This window comes from Talpa occidentalis, unplaced genomic scaffold (genome assembly GCF_014898055.3).
Source record: "Talpa occidentalis isolate TD23 unplaced genomic scaffold, MPIMG_talOcc4v2.1 talOcc4.13, whole genome shotgun sequence".
Classification (NCBI taxonomy): domain Eukaryota; kingdom Metazoa; phylum Chordata; class Mammalia; order Eulipotyphla; family Talpidae; genus Talpa; species Talpa occidentalis.
Genome location: NW_023601322.1, coordinates 82271488 through 82288986, shown reverse-complemented (window position 1 = coordinate 82288986; position 17499 = coordinate 82271488). Strand labels below are relative to the sequence as shown.

The 17499-nt window shown below is 41.7% G+C and overlaps 1 protein-coding gene across 12 annotated transcripts in view; it reads left to right on the top strand.

Annotated features, from left to right (window-relative positions):
* SNCAIP (synuclein alpha interacting protein) overlaps positions 1-17499 on the top strand; it is a 158553-nt gene that overhangs the window by 113580 nt on the left and 27474 nt on the right. For all 12 annotated transcript variants that reach the window (XM_037509464.2, XM_037509463.2, XM_054694495.1 and 9 more), the window contains 3 exons: positions 7081-7949; positions 9518-9697; positions 14177-14290. In XM_037509464.2, coding sequence (XP_037365361.1) covers positions 7081-7949; positions 9518-9697; positions 14177-14290 — 1163 coding nt within the window. The remainder of the gene's footprint in view (positions 1-7080; positions 7950-9517; positions 9698-14176; positions 14291-17499) is intronic.

The window sequence follows — 17499 nt, the reverse complement described above, 5'->3', positions numbered from 1 at the left end:
TGGTATCAGTAGCCACTTAAAGTCAAAGTTTAGGAGCAGATCAATGAATCTTTTCACAAGAATTTTATTGTGTAAATGCCAATAAATCATGGTTCAATTTTTTATAATAATAATGTCCTCTGTACTGCTTCAACCTCACAATCCTCTTAATAGAGGGTCTGTGGCATTAGTGAAAGGGTTGAGCAAGCAACCACATGGGAATGTTCCAGAAATATGCATTTCCTGCACAGGTTCACTCTTTCAAACAGAATGGTCCAACATAGTTTCTCCTATTCCAGGATTTACGCAACCCTTTGTGGATCAGGTTGTAGTCTAGCACCCAGTAAATAGTCCTCACTCAGATGCCATACCTTTCTTCCTATTGTCAAAGACCGTATAAGCCACCTGTCACCACTTCTTCAGAACCTGAGGTGTTGTCATTACAAGTTTCGTCTTTTTTTTTTTAAAGAATTATTTATTTATGTGTACAAGAACAGGGGTACAGGCCAGAGGTGCGGGTGATGAGAAGATTCACCAGAGACAGTGGGGAAGAGAACAGGCAGACTGCTGAGGGGAACACACTGTTAAGGGGACTAGCAGGCAAGACAGGAGAGGTCTGCTGAACCATGTAGGTAACTCCCTGACCAGGGATCGAACTCGTGCTGCAGTGGCTGCGGTCAGCTTCATAGGTTGCATCTTAACCCCTTACGCCACCAGGGAGGCCCCACAAGTTACATTTTGTATGAGATTAAAGAAACTTGTGACTCTAGCATAGATGCTCCTAATCTTTCTTAGTCTTCCTCCCGTAGGAAGTGGAAGGAAATGAATTTTTGGAGAACAGAAAGTGTATCTTTGAAGTTGCAAGAGCAACAGCTACATGGGTTGTATTGTTATGAACATTTAAAATATTATAACTAAAGTTGACCATTTAGTTTCTCATAAAAAATAGAATACATTGACCTTTTCAAAGTAAACATTAGAGAACACTATTCTATCATAAAGACATACCCCTTATCTTTCTCTTCATAAAGTCTAATTTTCCAATTTGGATATGTAACTCCATATTTGGAAGTAAAATAAATAGGCAATTTGGGAGTCAGCACTGACGTTCAGCCTTGAAAACTGGATCCACCGTTGCAACTGCAAACTCTCATTATCTTCCTAAGAAAATACTAATTTATCAGTCTAAGAGCCAAAGAGTTGTTCTGTGTCAGCAATCAGCGTAGCCTCATAATTATGAATTTGTGAGGATCTGTTGAAAGACGTGGATCCAGAAGTATTCTAGTGTTTCAAAGTGAGTCACTCAGAATAAAGAGCCCTGTTATTTGTAGACTTTCCATAGAGTCATAAAAATTTAGAGGTGGATCAGGTCTTAGCAATCATGTTGTCTAACCCCTTTATTTTGCACATGAAGAAATCGAGTCTTTTCTTGGGGAATGTATGAAAATATTCCAATACCCAGCACATCTTCTAAATGTCAAAACACATTCCAGAGCTTACTAACACTATCTTTGAAATACTTAACACAGCGCGCCCAAAATATGGCTAGAATGACTGATTGTGATCAGGCTCATCTTGTTAACTGTACTGTGCATCTTTGGGCTGCATATTCCCTCCTTCTTGCCTTCCTTATTCCCTTTTTTCTTCCTGTTTCCCTCCCTCCTTCATTTTCATTCATTCATTTAAAGATTTAACCCCTGAGTCCCAATAGTGTGTAATGCTGTGCTAGAGAGAGTGCTGGTTATACATGCAAGTAGGTTCAAGAGCAATCTTTGCTCTGCAAGATGAGGGGGAAACAGATGCATGAGCCACTACTTGCAACAGAACTTTGTAGTTGCTGCAGTCATTGTACTGACAAGGAAAAGCTTTTTCCTGGGGAGAATCAAGCAACAGCTATTTCCTGGGAGACACAGAGCAAGTACCCCAATCAAGTTACACATGAGGGGAATCTTGCTGATGAGTCTGTATCTGAGACAGAGAAGGCAGCAGGAAGATGTTCCAGAAGGGGAACTCCCCCAAAGGTGGCATCAGTGAATGCAGCACATGGTGTGTACAGAAAGGGTGCATTTAGCAGTGGAGGTGCTGGGAAAAATTAGTGATGTAGGGATGATGGGTGCTGAGATGAGAAGATGAATTAGCTAATGAGTAAAAAGAACAACTATGTAGTGTCCTAAAGAATGTACCTGCTCTCCTGAAAGCCAGGGTTTACCAGACCTTAATGATTCAAGTATTGTTTCCACAATATGACTATATCTGAGGTGAAGCTTCTTCTGTTGGCTTTCCTCTCTGTTACTTTTGTTTTTCCTTTATACCACATGTACTCTTTATTTAACAGAGTTTTCTAAAATTGGTCACTTTTTTGGGGGTACAGGCCAGAGGTACGGGGTGATGAGAGGATCCACCAGAGACAGAGTGGGGAACAGAACAGGTAGACTGACTGAAATACACTGCTGCGGGGAGCAGCGGGCAAGACAAGAGAGGTCTGCTGTGCCATGTGGTCAGCTCCCTTGCAGGCCAGGGATCAAACTTGGGCTGCAGAGGCTGTGGATAGCTTCACAGTGCTGTGCTTAACACCTTGCGCCTCCAGGGAGGCCCAAAGCTGGTCCCTTTTAATCATATTTGCTTTTAAGAGTAACATTATGTCAGTGCTGTAAATACAAAACCAGTGCCACTGGCAATAAATTGAAGATCACTTTAAAATGAATGTAATGGGAACAGAGCATTCCTATTGACTCTTTCTGCTTCTGAAAATCTCTGTGCCTACTGCCTGCAGTTTCTGTATTTTCAAGGAAGACTACATTCTGGGAATGAGTTAAATTCATCATAGAACCAAACCTGACACCCTTAAATTAATCAGAAGGATGGGGGAGAGTTGTAAGATGTGCAAGTGCCTGTCACCCCCCAGTCAGGGTGTTCAGCGCAGTTCTCAGATTCTGCAGGGATATGCATTCGACTGGGGGTGGGTGGGATGTGAGGGACATTATTTCAGACAAGCGTGGGTTTTGAGGTTTTGAGGTTTCAGGTTTTGAGCTAAGAAGTGACAAAATTAGCCCTATATGAAGAGGAGTCATACAGGACTGGAAAGAGAGACCCAAAGGAAGCAGGAAGAACTTTACAGAGACTTTGGGAGGGTCCCCGGGTGGTGCAGTCAGTGTAGTAGGATGAACAGAAAAAAACAGATTAGAAAGGGCTTTAGGATGTGATCACAGCAGGACTTGGTCCCTGAGGGATGAGAGGCAGCGGGGTTGGGGGTCAAGGAAAGAGAAAGGTCAACAGTGGATTGCTCGGGAGACTGCATCAGTGGTCATATGCTTCAGGTCGGGTGCACAAGGTCTACATTTAGGGGAGACAGAGGAGAGAGAGAATTTGTGTTGTGCATGTGTGTACATGTGTGTGCTGGATAAGGAATGAGAATGCAGAAGTGGAAGAACTAGGCCCGGGGTGAGCAATAAGCCCCTGGATTGGAACATGCTGCCTGTCACAAATAGATGAACATCCCAGGCTCCCATAAATGCTTGTTGTATAAATAGCTAAGTGTGGATAGTCAGCTGGCAATTGAAAATACCTTGCTGGAGATCAGAGGCATTCCAAATGTCAGCTACACGAGAAGAGATAATTGTGGCCTATAAATCAGCCTCAAATCAATTTCCATTTATGTGTGACCATTTTAGAAAATTTGTGACATAGTCAGATAGACAGGTTTAAGGTGTATTAGACATGTTTACTTACGTAAGATGTTAAAAATGAATCCAATCAACTCGAAGGTCATTAACAACCTACGTATGGAAAGCAATTTGCTGGGTGCTTTGAAGACTACAGAGATCAATTAGACACAGACCCTATTCTCACAAAGCTTTAAAGATCTAAAAATAAGATAAAATTTTCAGGGATTTGAAGTTTAACGTGGGAAGTGTTTATTCATGATTTTGTGAAAATAAATTTAACCTATTCCTAGTCATGATAGTCTGAACATTGTTTCCACATATTAGAAGAAATGTATTGGGGCGTTCGGGTAGAAAAATACTACAGGTGAAATTTTTGCTAGACTTTTACAATAAGAAATGAAAATCTTACTAGTCCTTCCCTAAAAACCCCATTTGCCCAGCTTAAGAGAAATAAACTAAGTTATATCTTTTATCTTATGCATAAAATTGCCCTTCTTCTGAGGTAGGTATATGATATATAGTAACATATATTGAAATATACTGCGGTAGTATATTGGAGCACTCTCATGAAAACCTATTCAATAATCCATTTTTCATGACTAGGATTTTTTCCCTAGCAGTCAACACACAGATTTCGCTCGCAGCCTAAAAAAGAGTCGTAGGTTTGATAAGGGGAAGGACACCACGCCTACTGTTGACGCCCCTTCTTCAATTTCTAGAACCTTCTGTGAAAAAAAAAATGAAAGTGTTTTCGTAAGACTCAGACAGAATTCATTTCCATAGAGCGTTTTTAACAGCTCCTGTCAGAACAAAACAGCTGGGACACATATGGTATCCATTTCCCTGTATCACTTGGAAAAAATTTCACATGTAAATAAAGCCAACATAAAAGAGTAGCCCTTTGAACCTTCAACCTTATACAATACATAAATATATGGCCACAATGCACTCATTGTGTAGGCCTACTAGGTTATGTGGCTTTAAATTTTTTATTACATCCTGAGATGCACATTTTCAAGAAATTGCAAAGAAATGAAGGTACTTAGCAAAATAAGAGCAAATCAACACCTAATAATAAGTAGATATCTCAAAAATGACAATGACAAGGGGTATTTTATATATATTTTTCCCACTAGTTAAAGCTTTTCAGAAAATGAATGAATAAAATTAAAGGTGTATTTATTTACCTTTTCAAATTTTATGTCCATGATCTCTGGTATTTTAAATAAGTAACCATGTGTTCTTGAAAGGGAGCGAGAAAGGCTTGGCAGAAATTTCTGGCAGTCATTACTTTTTCATAACTTTACATTTTTAGGGGAAAAAAGGACATATATAGAGTAGGAAAACTATCAAATGCATAATAGACCAACTGGAATTAGCCTTTGCCTTTACATATTTACATTTCATAAATAATTTTAGAAACTCTACTTCTTATTGGTGATTATCACTCCTCTGAGTTTATTAACAAAACTTTGTCCCTGTGAAATTAAACTGTAAATCCCTCGGAAGGATGCACATTGGACATTTACAAAGAGGTTTAATGAGTTGTGCAAAATGAGATTCCAAGTCAAATACTAGAATTTGTTAATTGTCTGCTCTGTGCCAAGAACTGTGTACAATCAAGAATCAGAGCCAGTGACAGGGAACAGATGCAGCAACTTAAAAGCACCTAGACACTTCCCTTCTGGAACATTCCCTGATAATACCTGTTCCCTACTTCACAGAATCCATGCTTCCCTCCATAGCTCATACTGTTTTCTTAGATTCCAAAATGCCAGACAGTCCATTGCCACAATTGTCCATTGTGGGGAATGAACTCACTACCAGTTGTATGGATTTGAACTCATGACATTCGCTTTTAGTCCTTGCCTTGGTTCCAGAACTTCTTGGAATCCTTTGAGGACACACCCTCACTGAAGAAAAAATGACCAGGGATCTACATTTGGGGAACTTCTCATAACTCATAACTCCTTTGCCACTTTAACCCCAAGAACTAGTGGAGGCTAGGGACTATGGAGGAAGTCAGACCTGGGGGCACCCCATCTCAAGTTCTTTCATTATTTGTGCCCGGTAGTGGCAAGGAACAGGCACATGCCTATGCTTTGGGGTTAAATACTCCCACTTGCTGTCATTTCAGAAGAGGGGAGCCAGGCAGGAGTCCCTACTTGGAAGGCATGTCCTGAAACCTTACCTCTTTGAGGGGGACTGTGGAAACCAAGTCGAAGGGAAGTAGGAACCCATAAATCAGTGTTCTGCCACCTCCTTAAGGTGCTGGGTCACTTGTGGACTGATCCCGGGAGTGTCTAGAGAGGAAGCAGAGTCGTCATGGCGGAGGGGACTTGTGCCCTCACTAAGAGGAGGCTGGGCAACCTTTCATGGGCAGCTCACAGGCGGGGCACCTCAGATGTGTCCTCCAGATCTGTTAGCTCTAGATGTTTCTTGCCGGTTCACTTACCAGACACTTACTCAGATGTCCACCTCACAGCCTTTATCCAGGCCCAGGTGGAGGAAAAGAGTCAGCCGAGCTCACCCACCCTTTGCAACTTCCTTTGCTCCTGAATTTCCAGCCCAGGAGGGCAGCTTTGAATTTGAAAGAGCATGTTCGCAAAGGACGCATCAGTGCAGTTTGTGGCAGCATTGCAGGCCAGAGCTCTGTGAGGTGCCCCTCAACAGTGACTGAAAACATGTTCAGTCTGGGCTGGAATGCACTCAGCCCTGCTTCTCTCCCATGTCTCATCTGCCTCTCACACACTTTCCCTCCTGTTCTTTCCCTGATCCATCTGATGAATCACCTAGCAAACCCCCCACTAGATCCTGTTTGCCCAATATTAAATAATGTGCTCCCCCCTTTGTATGGGAATGCTTAAGCTTTTTTTTTGGGGGGGTCATGCATGCATGCATGTACACATGTGTACCTGTGTGCTCACACATCATGTATTTTCCCTGAATTAGTCTGGATGTTCGTTTAACACAGAAGGTCCTACCCTCCAGTTCTGTTTTTCAGGGCAGTGACAAGTGTCAAAATACTGCCAGGTACTGTGAGGTATAACACACTGGAGGTGTGAAGTTGTACTCTGCAAGGCATACAGTTATGAAATGATGACAAATTAAAAAAATATTAGTACTGTCAGGGAGATGTAACTCTCCAGGGAATAGACCCAATTGTCTGTCTGGGTTTGTTCCTTGAACTCTGTGCTTTTTAGTGGTAGTACCACTTCAATCCATTTGGAGCCAGTCTTCCATAACTTTGATGTATCCATTGGTGTTTTCCAATGGTAAGTTTGAACTATGTGTTTTATGATTGATATTCTCTTGAAGTCATCCATCGCACCCAGGTTAACTTTGAGCGTAACTTCAGTGGACAGTGTTGCCTGTGTGGCCAAGATGTGTTCAGTGATTCAGTAATCTCCTCGTCTTTTAATTTTTTTAAAAACAGTTTCTGGCTCTAGCTGGAATTGTGGCGTCTCCACACTCATTGCAAATGCTCAGAAGCCCACGGGGATCGCCGATGTGTACAGTAAGTTCCGCCCCGTCAAGCGAGTTTCCCCACTGAAGCATCAGCCCGAGACTCTGGAAAGCAATGAAAGCGATAATCCAAAGAACCAGAAGGTGGACTACCAGAAAGGGGATGATTCTGACCCAGGCCCCCAACCTGAGGAGCTCAGCTCCGGGGAGGGAGAGGGCGGCCCCCAAAGTCAGAGCAGCGAACCCAGCACGTTGTTGGGCGAGCTGGAACACTATGATCTGGACATGGATGAGATTCTGGATGTGCCTTACATTAAATCCAGCCAACAACTTGCCTCCCTTACCAAGGTGACTTCAGAAAAAAGAATTTTGGGTTTATGCACAACCATCAATGGCCTTTCAGGCAAAACCTGCTCTACAGGAAGCGCTGAAAACTCGCCGTCCAACACGACACCATTTTGTGTTCTCTCTCCCGTGAAAAGCCCTCACTTGAGAAAAGCATCCTCTGTCTTCCGAGACCAGCCAAAGCTCTCCACTGAGGAATGCGAGAGCTCGACTCCGGTGGTTAAGTGTTGCTCTGCCTATGAGTCTGAAAGCCAGAGTAAGGACTTCCTCAGCAAGACCCTCAGTGAGGCTCACAGTCGAAGAGGCGAGAAGGGGCTGCCAGATTGCCAGCTCAGGGCCTTCCAGCTGCCACCCGCGGCAACAGAACCCAAAGTGGAAGAGCAGATGGGGGCCATGAACTGGACCAACTCCCAAGGCCCAGAAGAAAGGAGTGAGTATCTAAAAAAGGCGAAAAGCATCTTGAACATCGTCAAAGAAGGACAAATCTCTCTCCTGGTAAGTAGGATCGAATTTGAGATACCTTGTCCTCGTGTGAAGACTCTGGTTATCTGAGCTCTGCTGGTTAGTGACAGAATGCTGTAGACTCGTGTCTCTTCTCACTTAATCTTTACTTATGGCTTTAGCTGGGAGATGTGACTTTGAGTTTTAAAATCAAAAGTTAGGTTAGTACAGGGAAAACCAAATAGCTATGGAGGGAGTATTATTTCACTTTAACTTTGCATAAATTCAACCAGAATAAGGACCCTGTATTTAAAACAAAATCAAACAAAGCAAGCCCAGCACTTTCTACAACTTGAATCTTAATGTCTTTCCTTTTTGCTTTTCAAATGGTTCCCAAACCTCTCACTAGTTATTTGTGGGAATGTCAGCTACTTGCTGATGGTGGACCTGCCAGATACATGAACAGAGGGTCTTCTGTTTTATCCTGATCATTATTCAGAAGCCTTGGATTAGGGTGTTTGAATGCATTTGCAGAGAAAAGCTTACTCTAGAGCTTGATTGCCCTCAGGCCCTCATGGGGTTTTTAGTTCCAGCTTGCATGTCTAGGGAGTGTGAAGAAGCTTTTCCAAAGACTCTAGACGCAGAGTAAGATGATGTAAGAAAAGTCTGTTCTGCTTAGGCTCAGAAATCACACTCCATCTGCCTGCATTGTTCTTTTCTGGCTTCCAGACTTGGATGAAACAGTAGCACGGCTGGGTTGATACGATGATGTTAATTAAAGTCTCATTCAAGAAAATCATCACATCTTGACAGTGTGAATCTACTTAGAGTAAAATCAGGCATAGATAAGTACAATGTGCTTGGCTTACAATCACAAAGTGTATTGTTTTAATAGGATGATATGATTGAACAATTTTACTGAATATTTGCTTTCTCTTGAAAGTGTCTTTTCTACTTCTCCCATTTCTCTTTGGCTCATTCCTTTCTTTTGTCCACCCCAGGTTTTTCTATTTCCAAAATGATAGCCCCTCTCAATTCATCCAACAGTCTCATCAGCCATTCATACTCAGGGGACTATACTTCAATAGCAGTGAGAAAGCCAAAGGCCACGTTGCCTCCAGATGTCCCAGGAGTATGTCTGGCCTGAAAGGGTCTAGAGGTCCCCATGGAAGCAACTAGCACCGACAGTTACCATGTCGTTTGCAATCAAAGCTAGTTGTTCACAATTCAAGGCGAAGCAGACAGTGGAAACAAGTAGTTCATTCATTCAGCAAACCTACAGCAGGGAATAAAAGATCTGGCCCTCTGGACTGAGCGGTTGAGTGGAGGAAAGACAGGGGTGTAGTGTGTAGAAAGCCAGCTCGCAGACCTAGCCCTGTTGCTGTGTCTCACATGAAGATAAGACTCTTGAGTACTCTTGTTCTAAAGTGCGGTATAACAAAAAAATTGTCATGGGAAAACATTAGAATTAATAGCAAGGAATTCAGCCTTATTAGATCCCCACAGCTGCCACCAGAGCTTCTGGAAGCTCATCTCTTCTGCCCAGTGTCCACAGCAAAGCCCCCAAAGCATCTCATTCTGGTTGATGAATGTCACTTTTCTAATCTCACTATTTTGTACAGCCACACCTAGCTGCCGACAATCTGGACAAAATTCATGATGAAAACAGAAACAATCTCTTGCACATCGCTGCATCGCAGGGACACGCAGAGTGTCTGCAGCACCTCACCTCTTTGATGGGAGAAGACTGCCTCAGTGAGCGAAATGCAGAGAAGTTGACTCCAGCGGGCCTGGCCATCAAGGTGACTGGTTGGGGGTGGGGCCCTGCACAGTTAGATGCTGTGTATCTTTTTTTTTAAGATTCATAGTGAGCTAAAGTGTTGGAACAGAGAGAGTGGCATACCATGCAAATAGCAAATGAACATATTATGTTGAAGATGCTAATCTTTGTAGTCACTCACTGCTTTGGGATTTGAGACTGCATTCAGTTTATTGTGCAGTGAGGGTAAACTTCAAATCAGCTAATAAAGAGGACAGAACCTGATATATTACAGTTTTGAGAACTGTTCCTATTCGTGGTGACTGTGAGTTAGATTCTTAACCACAACTGGATCTACCCCAGACTTTCCTTTTTTCCTAATGTGAGTATAATGAGCAAGCCAAATGAGGAAAAGGTATATTTTAAGGGAGGATAGCACTCAGGAGTATTTCAGATAATAAAGTGGGCTTTTAGGGAATCTCATCTGAAGTTTAAATGTCTTTAGGAGCAGAAGTTGTCTGGAGTGTGACTGAGTGTGAGTTTACCTCTTGCATCACGTTGACTGAGACTGAGTTAAAAACCTACACGCTGTGATACAGGAAAGCATGGCCTGTTACAGCACCAGTGTGAGTGCCTCTGTAAAATCACTAGAAGTTTCATGGTTAAACTAAATTTAAGTTTAAGCTCCTTGGCAATTAAATGTGTAATTCAGTTATATTTATTAAGAAGCCAGAAATGAGGCTCAAGCCAGTATATGTACTATCACATCTATACTTGGTTTACATAATAGTGATGTCTTCTAAAAGCTGAATAATAGTAATTTTATAAATAAAATTACATTGAAATTGACTTGGGGAACTCACTAACTAAACCTGCTTGTGCCTGAATGTGCTGAAGGACACATGACATTTGAAAAGCCAGCAATTGTTGTCCTGCCCCTAAGATATCTTTGATGCAAATGTGAATTTTTGTATCTTTCATCTATTTACCATTAAGTAGTTTTACACATTAAAAACATGTTTTCTATTTATTTAATTGTACTCAAGGGCAAGGCATTGTTTCAAAGATAGCGTAGAAAATATCCTTTGCTGGTATGAGAAATCTGTGGCCCCGGTGGGGTATGTATCATTTCCCTTCAGTCATGAATGATGCAATGTCAAAGGAAAGGCTAAACTGCAGGCAGCCATTGTGAGTAGAGAGAAGTCAAAGTTAGCACAGTTGAGTTCAGCAGTTCACCCCAAGTCCACCAAGTACTGTGTTAGGTGCTGACAATACAAATTTGAATGAGACACAGTCCCTTTTCTTAAGGAGCACATAGCCTGATGGATAAGACAGGTAAGTTACCAGGTGCATGACGGCCAGTTGAACATCTTATCCTGTGTCAGATCCTGTGGGAAGTCAGGAGTCCAGTCTCGTCATCAGTGTACACATGTCAGTGATGAGCAAAATATTCCCCCAGTGCCAGTAAATGCTGTTGACCCTTGACTAGACATTGCAACATTTGTAAAGTATTTGAAAAGTACAGTTCTCATTCCTTTTCTTAACTAAGGATAGATTTCGAATATATCCTAACTACAGAGTTGGGGAAATTTTTTTCTAAATTTATGTGCCCTTTTCTTGATAGATTAATAAGAATTTTTCGGGTAGGGAGGTCCATTGTCCTCCCTGTTGCCACTGATCTTACCCTGGTATAAACTCCTTCTGCGGTATCCACAGTAAGTGCTAACTCTTAAACTCGCCAGTCGGCGCACTATTGCCATCACATAATCGGCATACAGACTTATGTGTAAGTCTTATACATAAGTGCACATCTTTGTTTTAATGAACAGCACATATCAAATCCCTAAGACTCATGGGTGCTTATAATTTGAGTTCTTAGGCTTTTTGTGTTTCACTTCTGGGCAATGATTTGAGAAACGGAAGTGTTTTTCTATTCCTGATTTTAGTCTAGAATTTACAAGCAGTAGATAGAAGCATTTATAGCAAGTGCCACCTCTTTGGAAGTTTATCTTGATCCATGGCCTACCTTGTCCACACAGTGTATTTCCATGGGCTGTGTTGAAGTGGGGAGATTCTGAAGAACTAATCATTCTTTCTTTTTTAGACCTTGTTCTGAGCAACAGTAACTGACTGAGAGTGTTTCATCTCATTAAACACAGTTCCCAGAGCCCTGTTGTCATTAAAGATAAACAAACTTAACACAAATTTGCAGAAGTTGCTCAGATAATATGACTTGGCTGACAAGAAGCAGAGTCAGAGATAAGGTATCAAATGAAAAGATTACCTGTGAAAAGGACTTGAAGTCCTTCTATCACTTAAGAACATCTCTGCCCCACTCTGAAATTCCTTAAATGGAACATCATAAATTCTGGCCAGTTGCATGCAGAATTTATTGAGTGTTTTCAGGAGGCCCCAACACTAGATACTGTGGGAGTTGTGGCCATGACTGAGTGCCCTTTGGGAATGGTTGAGCAAAATAACTGGAAAGAAATGTGTTCCCATTCCTTCTTCATTCAGAGCAAATGAAGCACATTTTATTGTTTCTGTTGTTTGTTTTTTTCAATAGTGGTAGGAAACACTTGGCACCCTCAAATTGTGTAATTTCAGGAAAGTCTATGGTGGATGAAGGGATCACCTAAAGCGGGGGTGGTAGGGAGGGAGTCCCAAAGGAGAGCACAGTATCCTGGGGTCTTTGACAGCTAGAGCCAGAGGGAGCAGGGGAAATACCAGAGAAAGAGAGGACTGAATGGATGGACTGGCTGACTTTTGACCTGTGACTGGAGGAGGGACTCAGCCAGTGGCAGGAATCAAGAACTGAGGAAATCTTGACACTCTCCCCTTTCCTGGTCTCCAACCACAAGCCAGGAGCCAATAGAACCAGCCCACACAGATCAGCCTCCACAACCAGGAGGGCTGGGAAGGAAGGCAATAGATCATAAGGGGCCGTGGAAGATATTCACAACATAGCTGACCCTACTAGATGCCCCAAATGCAGAGAATGGGCTGTGCGTGTGACTACTTAGCAGTCAACTCCTTGAAACTCCATTATCCAAGTCACAGTGAATGAAGGAGGAGCAGATTCCCTCCTCTGTCTTATTTTCAGAAAAGGCTTCCCAGATTCTATCACCAAGGAGCTCTTTTCTCCTATGCAAAGGTCCCACCTCTGCAAAGCTAAAGATCTCATTTACCTTTGAGTTAGTGTGAGGACCTGAGAGAACATTCTAGTCATGTCAGGTAACATGTCTATATACTTAGCATGCTTCCGTGCCCTCTCACTTAATCTTCACATTTTATCTTTAGGAAGTAGTTATTGCTGTTCCTGTATTTCACATATGAAAATGTCAAGTCTCAGAGGAGTGAAGTAACTTGTTTGGGTCGTATAACTAAGTGGTGAAATTAGGACTTAAATCTGTTCTGAAGTCTGGGCCTGTTGTGTTGCTGTGACACCCGACACAACTTCCTTCCTGCTTGCACAGCATGGGATCTCAAGAGAAAGATGCTGGGGCCATCATCAGGGAAGGCTTCAGGGGCTTACCTTTTAAGCCAGGGCCAGAACTTTAATTTTTGTCTTTTTTTTTTTTTTTGAAAGATTGATTTATTTATGCATATGAGAACTGGGGTGTAAGCCAGAGGTGCAGGGGGTGAGAGGATACACCAGAGACAGAGTGGGAACAGATTAGGCAGATTGACTGAAATACACTGCTGAGGGGAGCAGCAGGCGAGATAGGAGAGGTCTGCTGCGCCATGTGGGTAGCTCTCTGGCCTGCCGAGGATCCTAACCGGTACTGTACTGGCTGGCAGTAGCTTGATATCGCTGACTTTAACCTCTGCGCCACCAGGGAGGTCCTAGTTTCTCTTTCTTTAGTTTAGAATCCTAACCTTTTTAACTTGTCAAGGGCAGGAGAATATTCCAAGAATTAGTGGATAAACAGTGGTATATTTGAAGAAAGGAGTATTTGTCTGCAATTAAAAAGGAACAAACTACTCAAACTAGCAGTAGCTTGAATGTAACTCAGAGGCTTATGCTGAGTGAAAGAAACCAGATCAAAAAGAGTGTACACTCTGTTCTATTGTGATAGACATTCTATCCATGGTTGCCTGAGGCAGAGGTGAGAGGGATGTGCTAAAGGGGTGTGACTATTTTTTTGCTGGGTGTTGATGGAAATGTCCTATAGCTTCACTGAGTTGTAGTTACCAGAGTGTGCATGTTCACCAAAACGAATCTAACTGTACACAAGTAAAAGGGGATATTTTTAGTAAGTAAATTATACCTCAATGAAGTGATTTTGAAATCACTGATTTAAATAATGACAATGTGTTTAAGTAAAAATTATCCAAGTGCTTTAGTGCCAGAACCACAGATCAAAAATATAATAGGTGATGTATTTGCATTATAAATAAATTAAGTCTGATATAAAAGCTAATATTCTTGTTATCTCTTCTCTTGGTAAAATTACCACCCATGAGGTATTTTTCAAACTTGAATTACCTTGAATTTTTTCCTTCTTTTTTTAAAATCTAGAATGGTCAATTGGAGTGCGTACGCTGGATGGTTAGTGAAACCGAGGCCATAGCAGAACTGAGTTGCTCCAAGGATTTTCCAAGCCTTATTCATTATGCAGGTTGCTTTGGCCAGGTATGAAGAAATTTTAGTTACCTTCCCTTTGTGTGCTATATACAGTATCTTTTAATGAAAGTTTAGCCCATCCAAATGCAAACCCAAGGAATCATCAAAACTATATTCAAAGATTTATAAGCAATGCTATCTATAACAGCATTTCTAAGTGAAAACGCTTCTAAACAACCTAAATACTCGATGATAAGATGTTGGGTAAGTAATGAAGCTACATCAGTATGATGTCATTTCACAGGAAAATGTTCATATAGAATATTAAATTAAAATGTATTATATGTAAGTGTTTTGTAATTTGGTACTGATTTTGGTGAAAGAGTAGAAAAAACTTTTAAAACATGCTTTAGTAATTACAACTCAGGGTGCAATGAGAAGTTTTTATTTTATTTTTTGCATCTTGCATTATTTTCAGATTTTTTGCAATAAACGCATTTAACTTGTCAAAAGGAAAAATGATCCATTTTCTTGAAGTCAAAATCAAAAAGAAAATCTTTAGTAAGATATGTCAAGGAAATCTCTCTGTTAAAGATGGGTCAGTACACTAAAGATGAATCACAGTTACAGATAATTTCTACCTTAGGAAATCCCAGAATGAGTGAGATACAAACTGATCTCAGTCCCTTGTACAGAGCAAAAAAAAAAAAAAATCACTAACTCCCTGTGATGAGGATGAGTGTAAATTACCCTTTAAAAATCTTAGAACCACCAGCTGCCAATACAATCTTAAAAAAATAAACTCAGCACTAAATTAAAATAGATTTTATATATTTGTTTGTGGCAAAGAAAATTGCTTCTCATGCATATAACTGTATCCCCTTGGCTTCATAAACTTCCCCAGTGGCAATAAATTGTGGTATTGTCAACAAGAGATTATGTTTTTTCAAGCATGACAATCTCAAGTTCAAAAAGCAGAGGTGAGAATTGTTACCAAGGCTTTTTTTGTGTGGGAGTCATGTTAGGTGATACTTTATGTTGTGTGTTGGCAACTTCAGTTAACATATGCACTAATATGTAAGGTTTCCTATGGGAGCTGAGTACCATGCCATGTGATTTTACATTTATTATCTGGCTTCTTCTTTAAAAAAAAAAACCCGTTACATACTGTTGTTTTTATCCTCCTCATATAAATGAGGAGACTGTAAAAAACAAGTGACTTGTACCACGTTTCACGGCTAGTAAAAGCACAGATTGCAGGTTCTGTGACTTCAAAGGCTGGATCTGTCGGTGCATAATTTTTTTATGCATACAAGAACTGGGGTACAGGCCAGAGGTGTGGGGGGAGTAAGAGGATTCACCAGAGACAGAGTGGGGAGCAGAACAGGCAGACTGACTGAAATATACTGCTGAGGGGAGCAGCGGGCGAGATAGGAGAGGTCTGTAGCGCCATGTGGTTATCTCCCTGGCCAGGATCAAACTCATGCTGCAGCGGCTGCAGATAGCTTCGCAGATTGTGTCTTAACCCCTTGCGCCACCAGGGAGGCCTATCTGTGCATAATTTTGAACTCTAATACATATAGTTTGTTCTCAGTGCCACTGAAACAGCTGAAGAGTTTTTTACAATTTTATCTAACAACCGTGATGTGTACACTAAAGCACCTTCTACAGCTCATTACAGAACAGAAAATATATCTGTACAAAATTTAGGAAATGAAGCAAGAAGGAAGGAGAACATTCAATGTTTGTAAAAGCCGCGTACACGAATTAGCATCTTCTCTGTATATTGTCTTCCGAGCCCCAGCCCTACAAACAACCTTAATAGTTAACCAATAGTTAATAGTAAACATCTGCTAAGGATGCCCCTCCTTTTTTGATGGCTTATATTACTGGCCAAGGGGAAAACAGAATTTTTAAATGGCCAAAAAATTTGACCACCGCTAATCTTCATAAAGCAAAGTCAGTTTAAAAGGGAATTTTAATTTATTCTCAAATTGTCTGAAGAATTGTTCCATGTCCCCGCTTTCATTTGCTTGTCTACAGCCTGATGAGGAATTTTAGCTGCCAGTGGAAAGGCGGCCTGCACTTTTGGTCGAGCTTGCCAAAGAAAAGGAGAAAAGGTTCGCATTGCTGTTCTGAGACGCTAAGTAAATAATTGGGAATCCGGCATTCTTTGTCTTGGACATGTTGCTTATATATGCCAGTTTCTTTATTCAACTCTCACAGCGGGCTTCTCATAATATTGAAGCTATGGGGACAGAACAAAGGGAAAGTGCCCTTTGTAGGACGCCTTGGGTGATACTGAGGCTGCTTTGGCTGAACTAGAAGAAAATATGGAAATCCATGACCTGTTTGGAGAGCCGTGTCAAACATTCACTGCATGCTAGTATCAATCTTCACGTTGTTATTTCTAGCTGATAAGCATTTTTAATGACCTGACGTGCAGCTCTGAGCAGGGCCGTCCAACAGCGCCCTTAGCAGAGCTATCCTACCCAAGTGGAAAATGCAGCACCCCATTAGGACCTGGAGTTCTGTCCAGCCACCCTCCATCCACCACCACTTATGTAAGAGATAACCTGCGGAGATGCTGAACTTGGAAATGTTACAAAGCTAATATTTTCACAAGGAAGGCTGTTATTGAACACTTTTCTAATGGATTCAGCACATGCAAGTTTTTCGACATCAAGCAGGCACTTGAGCGTGTTCTGGTTTTGTTTCTTCAGTAAATACCCCGGGAAAGCACAGTACAGAGGAAAATTCCTCTCTTGGTTTATTTTAGTTGCCCTCTGCCCCCCTATAGATTCTTAAAGAATGGACTCCTCATTTGTGTCCTTTTTCTTGTAAAAATTTCCCTTAAAGATTCGAGTACCACAGGGTAGCCAGCAGTTTTTAGCGGTCTCCTGGAGTGATAGATCTTTGGGTGATAGAAATTGATTTTCCTCATCTTGACACATGAAGTCTCAGAGGGGGCAATTATTTCATTGCCTGATTGGACCTGGAAGAACTCACCACGGGAGCTCGAAGGCACAGACCTCGGGGAGACTCAAGGCAGGAGCAGGAGATGGCTTCCTGATGGCCTGCTCTACCGTCCTGCCAGAGAGACGATGCTGGTGAGAGATCTGAGGCGGAGTTGTCTCCATTCAGACTCCTGTCTGTGTGACTTGGGCTGTTTTATTTGAACATGAAGGTCTGGACGGTCTCGTACAGGCTCTTCCTGCCAAGCTGTCGGCCTCAGCGGCTGGGGGCTTCAGCCTGTGTCGCCTCGGTCACTAGCTCAG